Genomic DNA, 21000 nt, shown 5'->3' on the forward strand with positions numbered 1-21000 from the left:
AGTTTTGCTTTTTGGAACTTTCTGGAACTTTTTCTTTTCTGAATATTTTCGATCCCTGGTTGGTTGAATCTGCAGATGCAAAACCTGTGAATACAGAGGACCAACTGTATATCCATATCTGTACATATGTGTCTTTGATACTTGCGTACTTCTGTGAATATTTCTACTGGAGGTGGGCTCATTTAAATTTTGATATATCATGTCAAAATTCATCTTCCAACAGAGGGTGTGCTTTGAATAAGAGGCTTTTAAGAGCTTTGGCTCCTTGGTACCTTGGCATCCTTTTAGTATTAAGATGAGTTTGGTATCTTTTGATCCAAATAAGTATCTTTGCCTCTGTTATGTCTTTTTCAGTGATCTCTTCTATCTGTGTGTAGTAATTCTTTTATATTTATGTCTAAGTGATTTTGTGGTCATTAGGTAATTGTAATCTTTGTATAAGAAACTTACTCATTCATTTCTTTACAATGTTAAAGTACAAACCTTTATTCTTGGTTTTGCCACACCAGAGGACTGATATTTGGTGGAGATGAGGGAATAAGTGCTTTACTTTGAGATTCATCAAGTATCTGTCATCATAAGCATGATAAAACCCACAGGCCAACTAGAATGGCAAGGGATGCTCACCACCCTAAACTCATATTCTAGAATTTTTAAAGATCCAAATAAGTGTGTTTTTGTATTTTCTAGTCAATTTTAAACTTCTGTTAACTTGTTTATCAAGATTTGGCTATAGTTTGTATTGTAAAATTTAATATGTAGACAAAAAATAACTTATTTGTTATTGTCACTGATATCTAATACTGGAATACTTTATTATATTCAAAGATTATTAAAATGCTTAAAATACTTTTAGTTTATATACATAATACTACATTGACAATATAGGGTTTAATTTTTCTTTCAAGTAAACATGTTTATAAGTGTTTATAAGTGTTTTTCTTTTTTTACTTTATTTATATGATAAACTAGATAGGTTGGTAGCAACTTAAAACTTAAAAAGTTTTTTAACTTCTTTAACTTAAAAATATATTTTTAAATAGGTAAATATTGAAGAATGTTGTTTTTATAGATGCCTAACTACTTTACCTTTTTTGTTCAAAGATATTCCTAATGGTAATGTAATGAATGAACTAATAGAATGTCTATTATTTGGGCTACCAAAACTCAGTACAAACTTCAAAGTAAACTTTTCAAGTTGAATGTCATCTTTCCATTTGATTCAACCTATGGTACCATTTGAACTAATTGTTATCTATTTTTTCATATTCTGGATTAGGAATGTTTTGAGTCATTGTTGAGTATTCTTCACTGGAGCTGGACCACCTTAGTCTTAGGAGTTGAAGAACTAAGAGGATTAAAAGGATTCCAGTTTACAGCCACACTTCTAGATTTAGAAAGACTACGCTTTGTGGGTACCTGTTGTCTGAGGTTATTGCGTGTCTATACCTGTGAAATTTACCCAGTGTCAGGTATGATACATTTTTTAAATGACTTTTGAGGAAAAAATGTTTTGAGACATTGAGAAGGTTTATATAGGGATTACCAAAAGTTTAAGATCCCCAGCTGCCTTTATTTATCCCGCTCCTGAATTGAGGGGAGAAACTGGGCTTGCTGTGATGCTTATATATTTACTTATAAAGAATATAATAGATTACATGTCATTCTGATAACAAAAAGTCATGTTAGACTAACGTTAAGTACTCTAATAAGGTGTTGTTATAAACAGATTCTGTCAGATAGAAATATTTTGAACGACTGATTTGGACTTAAATGCTGAAACCTGTGCAGGTTTGTTTTTTTTTTTTTTTTCCCATTTAGAGTCCTATTTAAAAAGAAATAATTTTGGACCACACATAATCTCTATATTGTTTCATTCCTAGGTTATGAATACTTATATGATTTTTAGCCATATAGGAAATTACTTGAATTGTATTGAATGTTTTCATACATATTTATTATTCTGTTTAATTAGCAATCTGCTTTGTTCTCTTAAAGCTGCAGGAAAAGCTGTTGTAGAAGAAACTAGCAAATTAGCAGAATGTATTGGAAAAACCAGAACTTTGCTAAGAAAAATTTTGTCAGAAGGAGTTGATCACTGCATGGTGAAGTTGGATAATGATCCCCAAGGATATCTCAGTCAACCCTTGACTCTCCTAGAAGCTGTCCTTCAGGAGTGTCATAATACCTTTACTGCCTGTTTTCATTCTTTCTACCCGACTCCTGCCTTACAGTGGGCTTGCCTTTGTGATCTACTGAATTGTTTGGATCAGGTAATTTAAGTTTGTAAAATGTCAGTTGAAAATATGTTATGCTACTTAATACTTTTCAAGAAAATATATTTCAGTTACCTCAATCTTTTTAACTTGTATAAAAGGTAAATTAAGAAATCAGTTTGGTATATGTGACTTAAATAATTAAAGTTAAAACAACTTTTTCTGTTTGCTTTATTATTTCTTAATTATAAAATTGACAGGCACGTTGTATAGCTGCTGGGTTGTTCTTTGAATCTATAAGTGAGAGCAAGGACAGTTCATGGTAGCCCCTGCCACTCCCATATCTCCAAAACTGTCAGGAGAGAGAGCTGCGAATGAATTTGCATGCTAACATCATTCATTTACTCATGAGGAAACTGCAACCCTCATGAATGTGTATGCCCCAAATCAGTTTCAAAACCCCTGAGCAAAATACTGGCAGAACTAAAGGGAGAAGTAGACAAATTCACGTTGATAGTTGGTGACTATCAGTAATTAATAGAACGTAGAACTCTTTCAGTAATTAATAGAACAACTAGACAAAAAATATCAGTTGGAATACAGAAGATTTGAACAACACTATCCACCACTTTGGCCTAACTGACATTTATGGAAAAGAATGTGCAAGTTCAGTATACATTTTTGTTTCAAGTATACATATTATGTTCACAAAGGTATATTACATGCTAGGTCATAAAATAAGTCTTAGTAAATTTCACAAGATTAGAATCTTAAAGAAAATGTTTTCAGACCACAATAGAAGTAAATTAAAAATTAAATGCAAAATATATCAAGGAAAACACCAAATATTTGGAAAATAGACAACAGTTCTGAGTAACCAGTGAATCAAAGAAGAATTCCAAAGGAAATTAGAAATTTTTCACACTGAAGATAAAAATATATCAGAATTTATGAGAAGTAGCCAATGTGTTGCTTAGAGAAAAAATTTGTATTTTTAAATGCTTATACTACTAGCAAAGAAGAAAAGTTTAAAATCAGTGATCTAAATTTCTACCTTAAGAAGCCAGAAGAAGAGCAAATCAAACCTAATGTAAGAAGAAAGTAATAAGGAAAGGATCAAAATAATCAAGAGTCAAAATCAATGAAATAGAAAATAGAGAATATTAGCAAAGTCAAAAGTTGGTTCTTTGAAAATAAAACAAAAATTTTAAAACTCCTAGGAAGTCTGATTGAGAGATAAGAGAGAAGGAAAAAACACAAAATACCATTATCAGGAATGAAATAGGAAAGATCACTAAAAGGTTGTTTATCTTTTATATATCCAAAAATTTGGATTATATTGATACAGTATTTCTTTAGTGAGGTGTATATTTTTGTTTTTAAAAGGATATTCAAGAGGCAAACTTCAAGACATCAAGTAGCCGGCTCCTTGCAGCTGTGATGTCAGCTCTGTGTCACACTTCTGTTAAGCTGACTTCTATCTTCCCTATTGCATATGATGGAGAAGTACTGCTACGATCAATTGTTAAACAAGTTAGCACAGAGAATGACTCAACACTGGTTCACCGTTTTCCCCTTCTGGTAGCACACATGGAAAAACTCAGCCAGGTAGGTCTTTTTCTGAAATATCTTTTATATTGAAGCAATAAAACTGTAAATGGAGATATACCTAGCTTGGTGCTTATTCTTCTGTATCAGTACGTATATTTACCAAATAATTATGAGTTTTACGAGAAGAGTTAAAATTAAGAAAAAAAATTTTCTCTGTTTACCTGTTTACCTGTAAATGAGCAATCTTTTTTCTCTAATTTTTCATTTTAAATGATCCCTAACCCATAAAGAACTTGATAGAGTTATGAGATAAATTCCTGTACGTTTGTTTTTTGCTGAACCATTTTAAAAATTGCAGATACTATAAGCACACTTTTATATTCTAATATAGTATTTTAGATTGCCAAGACAGAATTTTAGGGAAATAAATTTTTTTTTTTTTTTTTTTTTTTTTTTTTTTTGCGGTACGCGGGCCTCTCACTATTGTGGCCTCTCCCGTTGCGGAGCACAGTCTCTGGACGCGCAGGCTCAGCGGCCACGGCTCATGGGCCCAGCCGCTCCGCGGCATGTGGGATCTTCCCGGACCGGGGTACGAACCCGTGTCCCCTGCATCGGCAGGCAGACTCTGAACCACAGCGCCACCAGGGAAGCCCCGGGAAATAAATAATTTTTAAAACATTTTTTTCTGTAACATTTTGGTATGTTAAGATAAGTATTATAAAACAATAGTCATAGGAAACATTGTTTAGTAAGTGCTTCTGGTTTATTAGAAAGCATTGTGGAGAAAAATACACATGAAAACCATATATAATTACTAACAAGTTTGATGAGAAGTAATCTTTAAAATTAAAGCAAAAAAAAAAAAGAGTAGAAAATAGAACAGTTATCCCAATTAGTGTACAGTAGCAATTTTCTGTTGACTGAAGAAACAGAAAAATTATGAGAAAAATTTCAATGACATACAGAAACAAAACAGGACAATAGCAGAAAGGGAAGAAAATTTGCAGTTAATATAATACCTTTGTAGTATCCCAGTAGAAATAATAAAAGTAAATATAAGAGGGAATTTAGAGAGTAAGGCAGCATGGGAAAATTTTCAGCCTTACTAGTAATTAAATGAGGGTGAAAGTTCTATCAAGGTATCAATATATTTGTAAAAAATTAGGACAAATAAATTTTTTCTCTTATAAAGCTCCTGTGCTGGTGAGACTGTGAGGCAACCTACTAACCTTGTTTAAGTGAAATAGTTGAATTTGGATATATCAGCTTGATAGAATATGGTTCTACCAGCCGTGAAAAATAACTACATTTACATTTAATATCAAAGCAGATGTTTTTAAGTTTTTAAAATAAAAAGTCAGAAACCAAAGTATACATATACACTATGATGACAAACTATGTAAAATATGTATGCAAAAACCTGCATATTTTGGAAGAGAATATTGGAAGTAAAAATAATATTTAGGTGATAAAGCTATGGATAATCTGTGTTTTTCTTTTTAAATTCCCTTTAGTGTTGCAATGTTTTCCTTAAAAATGTAGTAAAAGTTCAAAATATTAAAAAAAAATTTTTTGAGAACTGCTAACATTTGGTAATTATTAAAATTAATAATTGCATATTTGCATGTCTGTATTAACATTATGTGAAGATATATCCTGGTTATTATATATTCTTCTACCCTCTTTTTAGTGGATAATATAGAATTCTACCATTTGGATGTAGCATAATATAGTCAACCAGTCCTTTCTCTATATATATTTTTAGATTTTCCCAATATTTCAGTATTTTAAACAAGGCAGCTGAAAATGTCATTGACTACATTTTTATGTGTATACACAGATTTTTCCAGAATAAATCTTCAGGAGTGGAAAATTCTTAAGTCAAAGGAGAACACGTTAAGACTTCACTAAAATTGCCAAAATGCCCTCCAGAAAGCTAATGTCAGCTTGCATTCCCCACCACTAGTGAATAAGAGTTCCTTTTGCTAAAATTTTAGTGTCAGTAATGTGCTAATATATATATATATATATATATATACATATATATATATATGTATATATATATATATACATATATATATATGTATATATATATTTTGGCCCTTTAACTAAAACATATTGGCACTCTTGATTCCATGTTTAAGATTTTATGGGAAGCTTCTCGTATTAATCTTTTAATTACTAGTTAGAAACTTAAGTGGGCGTAACTGGATAAATGCACTCCACACACACCCCTATGCCCCATCCCCCAAAGAAAGCCCTTCTAGATTACTGATTATGGAGTACACTTGGGGATTAAGTTTCGTCCAAAGCTAATTTTCTGAGATGTTCCAAAAAGTAAAGTTTTTGGAGAATGAAAGTGATGTAAAGGATAGAAGAATTGTAATTTTAACAGAATCAAGAATTGATTATTTTAAAGCCAGGAAGACTAATTACATAGGATACTGACGTAAATGTTATGGAAATTTTATTCAAAGATAGTAGAAATAACTTAAAGATTGAAGATTATCTCTAAGTAACTGTATTTTCAGCCTAAGATTGGACATTAAGAAAATATGAGAAATTGTACACATTGTTGAGAGTGATTCATAATAACGCTCATGATGATTTTAACTGAAAAGTTACTTAATTTTTTCTAATGGATTGAAAGTACACTCATTTATATATTTGGTTTGTCTTGGGGAGAATGATTTAAGACCATTTTCCACCTCGAGATTTTTATGACTTTATGAAATCTGTTGAACCTGCGATATCTTGTAATGCAATATGGAATGTAAGTATTATGGAAGAACTTGCTTGCTCAGGGGCAACAAAGTGTTTTTTGATAACGTACTCATAGCAAATGGTTCCCCCAATTTTACAGATGAGGTTGAGGCACTATGAAAAAACTGGAACTAGGTCCCAAATTGTTTGATTCCCTAGTCCACAGGACAGCTGAAAGGGTCATTGGTCACGACTGGCCCTCTGATGAAACTGAATGCATCTTGTTCTCTGTTCACAGTGAGCTAAAAGATATTGAGGATGGTAAAAGAGATAAAGAGTGTTCATGCTGGATATCAATTAAATTATTCATCTTTTCCCCTTTTTTTTCCTGGAAAAAAAAGTATTTTCCCACTGGTCTTTAATGGGACTCTGTAGTTTCTTATTTTGAAAGTTTTTCATTGGTAGTAGAGGTTGGAATTTCTTATCTTCACTTCTGAAATCAAGTACAATAGGAATTGTAAAGCTGCACAGAAGTATTTATTGAACAACTCCATATTTTTGTTACATGCATGTACAGAAAGAATTTTATTAGAAAACAGATTTGTATAGACTATTTCTCAGTTGCTTTATCTTTAAATCAGAAATCATTAAATTATTTCATACCAGAAATAATTATCTCAGTTTGGAATTTTGTCCTATAGAAATAGCTTTTTAAATAGGAAGAGTTTTTTTCTGTCATATATGATTCTTACTGAAAAGTTAAATAAGAAGGTAGGTGAAAATGACCCTAGGTTAATAAAAACACAAATACCTTGTAAATGTGTGGTACTTTTATGATGCCCAGAGACTGATAACTTAAAAAAGAACTTCTGTGGGAAAAGTAGATATAGTGACTCCACATACAACTGGATAGATACATAGACATAGACTCAAGTCTGAATTTTAAAGGTGTCATCTAGAAAGACAAGATTTTGCAATTGAGTATTCATGTGAAGGAAAACAAAGCAATATCTTAGAACGTTTTATTTTCATGTATCATAGAATGAAGAGAATATCTCAGGGATGACAAGCTTCCGTGAAGTTCTGGAGAAAATGCTGGTTATTGTCGTGCTCCCAGTCAGGAACAGCCTGAGGAGAGAAAACGAGCTCTTCTCCTCCCACCTGGTCTCCAACACTTGTGGATTACTGGCCAGTATTGTCAGCGAACTGACAGCATCAGCCCTGGGATCTGAAGTAATGTTATTTTTTGATATTGGATAATGAGCACATGATTAAACTCTCCACATTGTTTCTTTTTTCATATATTTTGGCTTTGTAGAAACTGACTTTTGTTAAGAAAAAACATTGAAGCTAGGCTGTTTTGGGGGTTTTGTTTTTTGTTTTTTTCTCTCCCTTCCTTATACCTCTTCTCTGCTCTTCTTTGCTTCCTCTCTCTCACCAGTTTACCCAGGATGTTGCAGTAATACAAAGCATACATTTTCCCCTCAACTGCCCCATTGCACAACCCCCCACCATGCACCAATAAAAGCAAAACTAGTTCTCACTGCTGGGTAATGAGAAATAGAAGTAGGACTACTAATGAATATGCGGCGTGGAAAAGGTAAAAAGGTTCAGACCTTAGCTCTGCCAACTTGATTGACCCTAGACAAACACAGATGTAAAATGGGAATAATAATTTTTATCTCACCAATATCACAAAGGTTTTTCTTTAATTGTAGTAAATTAGGTAACAAAAAATTTATCATTCTAATCATGTTTATGTGTATAGTTCAGTGGCATCAAGTACATCCACATTGTTGTACAGCTGTTATTACAGAGTTTTAAAAGGATCAAATATTAGTATGTTTAAGGAAACCACTTTGAAACATTTTAAAGTGCCTTTACATTTTTGTAAAGTAATTATTTTTCACCAGTTCACTGCCCTGCTCACTCTGTTTTATAATTTATCTAAATGTTTTGACTGAATTTGGTGAATGTTTCTATTTTTTTCCTGAAAAAGTAGATGGTAGATTGGTTTTGAAAATCATGCCATATTGTGAAATATCTTATATCATTCAAATGAATGTTTAATAACCAGGATGTACTGATTGACCCCAGGTCTCTCGTTTCTTGCAAAGGAACGTCTATTTTACTTTTATAAGTCCTAGTCTTTGCTTTTACTCACTTAAACAGATTTATTTCAGAATCTATTCTCAGTTAATCCATTAAGTCTACACTCATTACTGATTCATAGTGAGAGTTTAGCCTTTAGGATTTCTAAATGATTACACATACCTGAACAGATTTTAGTATCTCACCCTGGCCTAGGAGGTGAAGCCCTGGTCAGAACATTTTAATTTTCTTTTTCACTTATTCATTCAGCCTATAATATGCTTCCCTCTTGTACTAGACCGTGGAGGAGAAAGTTTATAAGGCCTCAGTCCCCGTCAGAAATTTGCTATGTAGTAATCCCCTGTGAACTTACTTTTCTAATGAAAAGGAATGCCCCAAATTGCAAGTGCCTAATATACAACCTTGGGAGTTTCTAAAGGTCCTGTCTTAGATATCCACATTTTTTTTTTCCTCAGAGGAGTTTGTCATTCTTGCTAGAATCATAAACTTCAATTTTTAACTCTTGTAGGTCTTTCAGACTTCTGCAGCCAACTTAGATAAGAAGCAGGCTCTATAATTAAAAAGATAGTTTCAAACCAAAATAAGTGCTCTGATCCTCTCTAATCAAAGCCTGTAATTAATGATGTTGTACAAGTGTGTGTGTGTGTATTTTCACATATTGACTGCCAAGTTATCATAGTATACATTAGCGATACTCAGACTTAGGGCACAGAACATTTTCTGTAATGATGTCTTAGCTTGAAAACTCACAGATAAGAGGAAGGATGGCCTGACTGAAGAGGGGAACCTTGAGTCTGCCTCTTTCTTGAATATCCATCTGTCCAGCATTCCTAGTGTTCTATGTGTAGCATAGTTTGAAAACTATTGGTCTATAAAATATTGATGAAATTTTTGGTATCTCTTTGCAAAGTGAATGATAATTCATGCATATGTTATGACTGTGATAACTTACAAGTTTATAGTTCTGACATAAATTAAGTGAAAAGTATAGTTTAATATGACTAAAAAATATACTGTCACATGATACTGATTTGTGAATGTAGAGTAATAAAATCTGGTTTTATTCTTCGTTAATCTCTTATTGGAATGTACCTTTAGGAAGTTTTAAACCCTCTTGTTAAAGGTAGGTTAATTTACTGAACTTCCTAGAAACCTTCGGATAGTTTTGTTAAAGGTATGTTAGTAATGCTCAGGTCCAGACTACTGATGTAGTTGCTTTCGTTGTTCACAGGTTGATGGGCTTAATTCTCTCCACTCCGTTAAAGCCAGTGCTAACCGATTCACAAAGACAAGTCAGGGGAGAAGTTGGAACACTGGGAATGGGTCCCCAGATGCAATCTGTTTTTCAGTAGACAAACCTGGAATAGTTGTGGTTGGTTTTTCTGTCTATGGAGGAGGTGGAATTCATGAATATGAATTAGAGGTGTTGGTTGATGATGTGAGTACCACTCTTACAGTGTTCCTCTTGCTGTGTGGATTGTGTGTCAGGACATATCATCATTATAATATACAGTACAGTACAGTGGTCCACATCCTTGAGGGCTTAGCAGATTAGTCATAGATGGACAACGTTAGAGAAATTGAAAGGGAGCGATTCTACATGATCGCTCAAGTGCCATTTTGGATAGCTCCTGCCTCATGTTTTTTGCACATCCTGGGAGGATTTTCAATGAAAAAACTAGAAATTATACAGCTAAGCCTCTGACTATAAATCTTGAGTAATTTTTTTTGCTATTTTAGTATTTCAGAAAACAAGAACAATATTCAGACTGGTATTTTTACCCATATCAGTGATTAAGCAATTTTGTCAGAGTGCCAGTGGATGATTCTTAGTAAAGATAGGGGTGCTGACTGAATTAGCAGTATCTTGCTGTTTCCACTATAAATTTTTTAAAGTGCCTGAGTTTTACAAAGTTTTATTAAAATGAGACAGGTAGCATATAAATCATTTGCTGGTAAATAACATTATATCTGTATTTTGCTTCTTTTGAGCAATTAATTTGAATTATTTCCTTACTTCATTAGGCTCTATAATTAGATATAGCATCCTTATGAAGAAGGGGGAATCATTTTAAGACAGATGAAAAAGCCTATTTATATGATATAATTTGTAGATGCCTCAGGAAATCAGATACAAATGAATGGTTCTAGAGGACCAAAAATGTTTTCTTTAGTACATATGGATAAATGCTAATGGATAATTTTATATGCAAGGAAATAAACTCTTAAAAACAATCATTGATAAGTCAAAATTGTTCATTTAATGAAATTAAGAGCATGTGGGTTTTGTTTTGTTTTAATTAGAGTGAACATGCAGGGGATTCAACTCATTCTCACAGATGGACATCTCTAGAATTAGTCAAAGGAACTTATACCACAGATGATTCACCCAGTGATATAGCTGAAATCAGACTTGACAAAGTTGTTCCTTTAAAGGTAATTTTAACAGTATGTTTCTTTTGTAAATAGGATGTATTATTATGAGTTTACTTAAAAAATAGTGAAAAGTATTCCTATATGTGGTCCTTTAAATGTTTCTAGAGTACCAACTGTATTCCTGATACTGTACTGTATTATATTCTATTTTTGCAAAAGATCTCTTCAAGTCTGGTATAGTAGAAAGTATCCATAAGTTCTGGAGTCAAACAAACCTAGCTTCAGATACCTGCTCTTCCAAATATTAGCTCTAAGACATTGGATATGTCATCATTTGCCCACTCTGAGGCTGATTTGTACATTGGGAAGGATAATACCTCCATTGTAGTGTTGTTCAGATTAAACTAAGGAATGGAATAAGGTACTTGCCTCAATGTCTAGCACAATATATTAGAAACTCAATAAATATTAGTTCCTGTTTTTCTTCTCCTGTTGTGCCAAAACTCATGTAAAGAGCCAGTGGTCTTAACAGATCGTATTAAATAACTATTAAAGTTATTATTATTTTATATAACTTGACTGTCTCGCAGAAAATAACTACTTAGCAAAACAAATTTTACTTAACATTAAAGTAATAATTAATAGAGTAATTCTGAATCCAACTATAATAATTTTTATTATACAGCAGAACTTTGGATGAGGTAAGTTCATCAGTTACTTTATCAAAAGCATAAACGATACCAAAAAACAAACAAAAAGAAACCCATCGTTATGAAGTTTATGTCATGGATCATTAGGTGCCAGTATCTATGTCTCACATTTTCTATATACAGTGAATCTTGTTTTGGAGAACTTTTTCATACGGATATTTTTTTTCCATGTCTGTCTGCCTGTCTGTTTCTGTCTCTGAATGTCTCTCTTAAAATAAAAATATAATGGATTCACCATTATTATTTCCCATATTTAAAACTGTTTCAAAAGTTAAACTCATCAAAGGAAAATATTAATTCATGTATTTAAAGTCTTTTATTATGGCTAATATTTTTTACAATGTGATTAAGAACTAGAGGCAGGAACTAGAATCCCACTGCCTGTATTTAAATCCTAGTTTCATCACTTACTAGCTTTGTGACTTTGGGCAAGTTACTTAACTTCTCTGTGCCGCAGAGTCCTCATCTGTAAAATAGGGATAATAATGGCACTTACCTTATGAGGCCATTTTAAGGATTAAATTAATTAAAGTAAATTACAGAAAGTACTCAGGACAGTTTCTGTTAACTAATAAACATCAATAAGTGTTAGTTATCACCCTGTTTGATTCGTTAAAAAAAACTCATTTAACCAAATTGTCTATAAATATAACAAATTCATTATACAGTGGACCCCGGAACAACGTGGGGTTTAGGGATGCTGACCCTCCTCACAGTGGAAAATCCAAGTAATAGTCAGCCCTTTTTATACCTCCCTATACTGGTTCTGCATGTGTGGATTCATCCAACCTCCGGTCGGGTAGTACCGTAATACCTACTGTTGGAAAAAATCCCGTATAAGTAAACCCAGGCAGTTGAAACCTGTGATGCTCAAGGCTCAACTGTATTTGCCCAGTTTGCTACTAGAGCTCGTTTTATATATCCTCTGTACATTATGAATAAATATAAACATGCCTTACATCTTTATCGTGAAGGAAAATGTTAAATATGCTGTGCGCTTGAGGAACTATGGAAGCCGCACAGCAAACGGAGATGGAGGAATGACCACGGTTCAGTGCCCTGATGGCGTGACGTTTACATTCAGCACGTGCAGCTTGAGTAGTAATGGTACAAATCAAACCAGAGGACAGATTCCACAGATCCTCTACTACAGGTAGGTGTGTGTATAGAGATCAGGGAGCTATTCTACAGTGGTAGAACATGTGCAATTTACTACCAAGGTACAAAACGCTCAATGGGCAGTGATAATTGAATTATACAGTGTTATCTTCATTGCACTTGCTGATTTGTATAAAAAGATCTCATTTTCATATGTAAATTCAGTGTTTACTTTAAAATGTTCTTTGTCATTATTTCTTTAATATCTTTGAAATGTTTTTGTACTGGGCATATGTGCTTGGGCATATGTGTTGTCACTTACATAGTTTTGTGGTCTGCATTTTCTAATTTTAATGGAATTTATTCATTTTTTTTTTAAATACCAAAAGTCAATGATCAAATCATCTCTACCAAAGTATTGTTGTTACCTTGAACCAGTTATCCAGTCTGCAAAATATTTTGGTGTCTGTGAATCTAGTCCTTGGAGCCCTAGAATATATAATGAGATGTTTCTAATATTTTTAACTAAAGCCATTCCTTAGGTAAACAGTGGAAAACAAAGAATTACAACAATTTTGAGTTAAAAAAAACACTTTTAAACATACATTTCTCACTGAGTCTGAATTTTTCTTTCAGCAACTTAGCTGGAATCGTAGGTAGTAGTGAGTACCATTCACCACATTGGTCCTCAACTTGACTTGACATCAAATCACTGAAGTTGCATATCACCTTCAGAGGCTTACTGCTTCCTCTGTTTCCTTCGTAAACAGTCAAGAGGATACTGCCTAGGCACAAAATGTTTTTCCCTAGATGTAGATGATCTGCTTTCTTTCTCTATGTAAAATAGAATAGAAATAGTAGGCATTAAATAGCTACATAGTGGCATATTGCTGCTGAGATACAAAAGCTTTCTAATCTTTTTACCCTAATGAAAAGCCTTTTCTGTTACATAGTCCCACAGTAAACAGTATATTGTTGGCTTTCTCAAAATGTAGATTGGAAGCCATATCAGGCACAAAAGAAGAGTTACATGTTTCGAAAAGCTGGAGAGCCCCTTAAAAGCATCTGCTGTCCAGACTTTATATCTTACACAAAATACAGTGTTTTTGATATTTTGATATTTTCCACCAAGGTTTAAATATCTTCAGCTTTAAATTTTAATTAAGTTTTAAAAGATTAAAATCACTTGACCATTAAAACCATGCTACTCTGATGGCTCCCAAGTTTATATCTCTAGCTTCCATCTCCTCTGAGCCCTGGAATGAATATCCAGGTCCCTCTGATATCTTCATCTGAGTGACAGTAATGGAGATGATGATGAGAGTTCCTGTGTACTGAGCACTTCCTTTATGCCACGCGGTGCTCTGAGGGCATTCCTTGTCTTAGTCAGTCCTCACAGGAACCCCTGTGAGGTGGGCAGGTTCCTATCCCTCCTTCACAGATGAGGGAACTGAGGCCTGGAGCGGCTCAACAACCTGCCTGAAGTCTCACTCATAGTAAATTATGGTCCTGGGGTTTGTAGGCAGGAAATTGGACTCCAGATGACCTACCTTTAGCCACTGTACTACACACACGTCCTCCTTATGGTTGGCTAATAGACGTCTTAGTGATACTCGTCCACAGTCCTCCTCCCCACCCACAGGTACAGGTACAGCAAACACCTTGGGGGCATTCTTGACATCCCTCTTTCCCTCACACTTTACGTCAGTAAGCCTTGGCAGCCGTACTTTTATTATTATTTTTTATTAGTTTCTGCTTTATAACAAAGTGAACCAGTTATACATATACATCTGTTCCCATATCCCTTCCCTCTTGCGTCTCCCTCCCTTCCACCCTCCCTATCCCACCCCTCCAGGCAGTCACAAAGCACCGAGCTGATCTCCCTGTGCTCTGCGGCTGCTTCCCACTAGCTATCTACCTTACGTTTGGTAGTGTATATATGTCCATGCCTCTCTTTCGCTTTGTCACAGCTTACCCTTCCCCCTCCCCATATCCTCAAGTCCATTCTCAGTAGGTCTGTGTCTTTATTCCTGTTTTACCCCTAGGTTCTTCATGACCTTTTTTTTTCTTAAATTCCATATATATGTGTTAGCATACGGTATTTGTCTTTCTCTTTCTGACTTACTTCACTCTGTATGACAGACTCTAGGTCTATCCACCTCATTACAAATAGCTCAATTTCCTTTCTTTTTATGGGGCAGCCGTACTTTTAAAATGTCCTACATCTGACCTTTTCTACCGCTCCCATAATTAACAGTCTAGCCCAAACCATCACGCCGACCTGGGCAGCTACCTGGATAACTGGATCTTAGAGGAAACAGCTTCCAAACAAGTCTCCCTCCTTTCACTGCTGCTCTCCTGCAGTCTGTCCTCCACCGCACAGCCAGAGTGACCTTAGAGAAACGTAAATCGTATCAAGTTCCGCCCTTGCTCACATTCCCCTCATAGCTTCCCCTTCCCATTCCAGGATAAAATGTAAAGTCTTTACTGTGGTGTTTAAACCTCGTGTGATCTGACTCCTATTTACCTTGCCCACCTGTCACCCTTCACTGTCTCCTTTCATTCTAGTCACACACACTCTTTCTCCTTTCATTCCAGTTCAAGGAACTCACCCATCTTGTTCCTGTCTGAACCTTTATCTGTTCTTTTTGCCTGAATACTCTTCTCTCAGCTCAGATCTTTTTTAACACAATTCAGGCCTTTGTTTAAATAGCAGTTCTATCATGATCTTATTTAAAATAACTTTGTGCCCTTATCTGGCTTTATTTTTCTTTGAAGCCCTATTACTCCTTAAAACTATATAGCTCTATATTTACTTTTTTTAACTTTAACTTTCTTAACTTAAATGAGCTGTGATCCAGAAATGATTCCTAGAGTTAGGTCGTGTTTTACCCACCATGTAAAATGATCTCATGTGTTACTCATTTTATAGGAGTGAATTCGATGGAGATTTACAATCTCAACTTCTGAGTAAAGCCAATGAAGAAGATAAAAACTGTAGCAGAGCTCTCTCTGTGGTAAGCACTGTTGTTCGAGCTGCAAAAGACCTCTTGCACAGAGCTCTTGCCGTGGATGGTAAGACTTCTCTTTTACTTCCTTAATAGTCATATTTTAGATTCTTTATTCCCCAACTTATGCACAGAGCTACTGAAGAAGAACCATCTTGTAGAATCCCAGAGGGTTTTATTCATTATAGATCTACACATATACGTACATTAATTTGGGATCAGCCATACTCTCCATACACTAATGCAGAATTTTTTAGAATGTTCAGAAGTAATGATTTTATACTGTAGTTTTCTTAGTTAGCCCATTAAGAGAAAAACTCTTGGTTAAACTGAGTCTTTGCTTCTTTCAGTAGTCAAAAAAACATTTTGTTTTCTCCTTTAGACCTGTTTTTCTTTCTGTGTGTTCTATTTCTAGCAATAGTATCACCATTCATCCAAAGGTCTGGGTAATCCCAAACATCTCCCCAGATTCACTTGTCTCATTTGAGTTCTGTGAATTCTTCCACTGGAAGCTCTCCAGTTTGTATTCTCCTCTCTATCTGTTCTCCCATAGTTCAAGTTGCCATGGTTCGATCACATGTCCTCTTTTCATGGGTTGATAACATCCTAATAATCTCCCTGCCACCTTTCCCCCACTCCCCATCTAGTTATCTAGTCATCTTCCACACTGGCAGCAGAGTTACATTTACAAAAACATTACTGTTAGCTATAACATTTGTTCCTAAATGTAGTTGCACATCAGAATCACTTGAGAAGCTTGCTGAAAATAAAGAATATTTGGTCCATCCAAACTAGGGGTTTAGGCTGAACTAAGAAACTATTGCCCAGCCTACTCTGATGTAACAGCAGATCTAGAAACAAGTATTTGGAAATAATTGGCCTTCAATATAAAGGTCTTCATAACGTAGATTCAACGTATCTTCCCAGCACCATGTTCATGGAGAAATAATTAAAATGTCCATCAGCAAAGTGTTTTTTCCTTGGAAAAAATAGAAGGCAATATAGCTAATAACAGCAAACATTTTTGGAGTACTTAATATATGCAGGCATTGTTCTAAGCATTTTACATGTATTAACTCACTGAATCATCACAACATCCAGTGAGGGAAGTATTGTTATCCTGTTTTACAGATGAGTAACCTGCACACAAAGATTACGTAGTTTGCCTAATGACAGAAATATAGCTATGTATTGCACCAAGATTAGTGGTTTAAAATCATGACTGTTACCCTAAGTTCTAATTCTGGCTCTGTCATTTTACAGGTGTATGATTTTGGATAATATACTTAAACACTGTGTGCCTTGGTTTCCACTTCTAAAAGGGGCGATAATAAAAGTACCTTATTGTAAGGATTAATTGAGATAATGTATGTAAAGCCCTTAGAGTAGTGCCAGGTCCTTTATAAGCACTCAATCAATGTCAACTATAATTTTACTCAAGAGACTAGAATACAGGCTTAGTACAGCATATATACATTACAATGAAATTACCTTCTAACTATAGTTTTAATGCCTTTTTTAGCTGATGACATTCCAGAACTGCTTAGCTCTTCCAGTCTGTTTTCCATGCTGCTTCCCCTTATTATAGCCTACATAGGACCAGTAGCTGCTGCTATTCCCAAGGTGTGTGATTTAATTCTCTAACTTTGAATCTTTTTTGTAAATATAATTTTATTTAGACTTTATATCTTTCCTTTAAAAATACTTTAATATTTGAGGCATCTGGGTTACAGGTAACAAGCAGGTAGACATGTAAATGGTAGAAGTTATTAGTTAAATAACTAATTCTCTGATCTTAGTATTGTTTACTGGATTACCATGCTTACTTATTGGCTTTACATTTGAAGAACTTGGGAATAGGAAATATATTTTAGAATGTGATATGTAAGGAAAGCTTAAGTTCACTGAGATCTTTAAAAGTTATAATGTCGATGCCAAATCTCCATTTTGAATAAAAATAACAATGTTAAAGGATAGGAGTGTTGTAAAATTGTGAAATATTCAAGACATGGAAGAAATTATAAACTACTGATTCTTTGGCATAATTAAATTTGAGTAAAACCTAGTTTACTGCAGGTCCCAAAAAGGCAGAAGGGTTTAAAAATATGGACTAGGCTATATGTAACATCTAAGATAAATATAAGTCTTTTTTTTTCTTTCCATAGAACAGATTTCTCTTTGAACGAAAACTTAGCTAGAAGAAACTCTAAATAGAAATTCCGAATAATAAGTATAACCAACAATTATAGTACTTAATCATTTTAAAGCAACTTTCACACTTATCTCATTTAATCATTTTTTTTTTATACTAGGTGGCTGTAGAAGTCTTTGGCCTTGTCCAACAGTTGCTTCCTTCAGTTGCCATTCTGAATCAGAAGTATGCACCCCCTGCATTCAATCCTAATCAGTCAACAGATAGCACCACAGGAAACCAGCCTGAACAAGGCCTCTCTGCCTGTACAACCTCTAATCACTATGCTGTCATAGAGAGCGAGCACCCCTATAAGCCTGCATGTGTGATGCACTACAAGGTGGGCACCAGTTCCTAGGGACAGTTTAAACTTAAAACTTGATTTGATGTTCTATACTGATATCTTAAAGGATACTTGGTCTCTGTTCAAGTATAACTTCTATATGTAAATAAAGAGAATCAGCAGGTGGTTAGATACTGTCAAATACACACCAGGGTTTAAGACAGTCTTTACTGTTAAAGAGTATAGGTTTATAGGGTTTAGGAAAGTTGTTCTCATATCTTTTTGTAAGTACAGGGCATGTGTAATGCTCAACTGCCAATTATATATTGTAATAGTGGATATCAGCATTAAAATTTAAAAACCACTTTTTTTGAACTGATACTATTTCTACCACAGCCTGAGCTCTGAAAATTTACGTACCCAGTGTAGGATTTAAAATACTATACATAATGTTAAAATGTACCTATAAAATATTTATAAGTATAATGTTGTTATTATAGAGTATCCAAAATCCTATTCCTTGCTTTCTAAATTGTATCACTTAAATTAAGGGAGAGCAAGAAAATTTGTCCACTTAAATTAATTATAAGTTTAAGTTTTATGTGCTTGTAAAATATTCAGCTTTTTATTGTAGAATATGGTAAACATATGAAAGGTCAGCCTAGTACAGTTTACCCCTTTTCTCCATCATCCCAGATTCAGCTGTTATCAACTCTTGGTCAGACCTCTTTCATTTATTCCCCACCCTCTTTGTCCCTTCCACATTCATGGATTTTTCATTATGTATCTCAAAATGTAAGGACCTGTAAAATATAACCATGTTATTATCACACTTAAAAAAATGAATAATTCCTTTAGGTTATCAAATGTGCACATTTTAAGCTGTTTGAATTAGAATCCAAATAAGATTCATACATTGTGATTGGTTATGTCTTTTAAGTCTCTTTTAATCTGTTGATCCCCCTCCATCTCTCTCTTTTTTGTTTCCTTGAATTTTATTTAAGAAACTGGATCGTGTGTTTTTTTGATAGGATCCTCTTCAGCTTGACTCCTGAGTCCTTTAGACACACCCCTTGTAGTCATTCATAACATCCTCACTCTCTGGTGTAAGATGTTGTAAGATGTTACAGGCTCTGGTATAAGACGTTATAAGAGCTTACACATTTCCTGCCTCAAATCTGAAACCCACCGTTTTTTCAAAGTGCCGTGATTCCTTTAAATGGTAATGAGTCTTTAAAAGCCAAAATATGGCACTGGGAATGCTCATTTCTCCTGGGTTGTCATTGTTTCTAGATATTTATAGTGTATAGAACTAGTACATACACTCACACATAAACACACATGTATTTATATACACAGGCATATATTATTTGTATATATATTTATGTATGTGGGTATATTTATGAACAGACACATCTATGTGTATACGTATTTTTTTAAAGATAAAATACCTCATGAGTTTGTACTGATGATACTCATTCAAAATAAGGACCACAGGATGTTACACCTGAATCTCCTTTCTCGTAAAGCGAAAGTTCCTGTTCTCGATGGCACTGGGAATGTTAGAATTAGAAAATCACTTAATTATTCATTCACTCTTTGTGTGTGTGTGTGTGTGTGTGTGTGTGTGTGTTTTGTCTTTTGGGCATATTCCCAACTAGGAAGTACAGAGAAATGACCATGTTTTCAAAGTAAGTGGGTATAGTCAACTACTGTGTTTTAAAGTAAATTGGAATAATCCCTCTCTCTGTGATTATGCCGCTAATTGGATGTACATTTGGCATCATTTATTTTATTTTATTCTAGATTTTTAGGAATTGCTTTTTAAGTTTTGTTTGATAATAGTTCAATTACATAGTTTTAAGTCAAATCTGTAAAACAAAGTGTATTCAAAGAAGTCTCGCTTTTATCTCTGTCCCCTCATTCTGTTCCCTTCTTCCCCGTCATGTCTTCTTCTCAGGTAACATTTCATATTATTATAATTTTATAGTTTAGCCTTCCATTATTTCTTTTAATGTAAGCATAGACACACAAATACAGATGCAGATGTGTGTGTGTGTATTCATTCCTCATGTTTTTCAACTTTTTATTTCGAAGAATTTCAAACCTGTATAAAAAAGTAATAAGATTTGTGCAGTGAACACCCCCATATGCCCTTCACTTGGCTTCGTTAGTTAACATTTTGCCATGATTGTTTTATTTATCTCTATTTATTATTGTCAGACCATTTAAGAGCAGGTTGCAAACATCATGACCCCTCACCTTGTTCCTAAGAACAGTGAAGTTTTCTGTATAACCCTAATGTACCAATCGAATTTAGGAAATTTAACATTGAAACAGGGTTATTACCACAATAAAGAGTAGTAGTATATCATGTTATAAGCTGAGCATTTTGCCTTTTTTCCCAACAGTGGTGTTCACAGAACCTTTTTAAACCCAGACTGGGATCCTATTGGGTTCAAACATTGCATTTAGTTGTCAGGCCTCTTTGATCTCTTTTAATCTGCAGTAGTTCCTCAGCCTTCCTTCATTTTTTATGACATTGGCATTTTTGAAGAACACAATCAGTGGTTTTGTAAAAATATCCTTTTTATTTGGATGTAATTGATTGTTTTTTAATGATTAGATTCACGTTTTGTGTTTTGGGTGGCAACACCACGTAAGCGATGTCCTGTTCTCCTCAGTGCATCCCATCAGGAAGTACTTAGTCACTTGATTAAGGTGATAGCTCCACCAAAAAAGCATCTTTTTT

General features: G+C 34.2%; 1 protein-coding gene across 2 annotated transcripts in view; it reads left to right on the forward strand.

Moving 5' to 3' along the window:
• Positions 1-21000, forward strand: part of MYCBP2 (MYC binding protein 2) — a 266872-nt gene that overhangs the window by 132261 nt on the left and 113611 nt on the right. The window contains exons 31-40 of one of the 2 annotated variants that reach the window (XM_079721660.1): positions 1280-1472; positions 1999-2273; positions 3603-3824; positions 7512-7703; positions 9814-10020; positions 10887-11018; positions 12643-12821; positions 15699-15841; positions 17297-17397; positions 18087-18305. In XM_079721660.1, the coding sequence (XP_079577786.1) occupies positions 1280-1472; positions 1999-2273; positions 3603-3824; positions 7512-7703; positions 9814-10020; positions 10887-11018; positions 12643-12821; positions 15699-15841; positions 17297-17397; positions 18087-18305 (1863 nt within the window). The remainder of the gene's footprint in view (positions 1-1279; positions 1473-1998; positions 2274-3602; positions 3825-7511; positions 7704-9813; positions 10021-10886; positions 11019-12642; positions 12822-15698; positions 15842-17296; positions 17398-18086; positions 18306-21000) is intronic. The other variant, XM_079721659.1, reaches the window with a different exon arrangement.

This window comes from Hyperoodon ampullatus (genome assembly GCF_949752795.1).
Source record: "Hyperoodon ampullatus genome assembly, chromosome: 16".
Classification (NCBI taxonomy): domain Eukaryota; kingdom Metazoa; phylum Chordata; class Mammalia; order Artiodactyla; family Ziphiidae; genus Hyperoodon; species Hyperoodon ampullatus.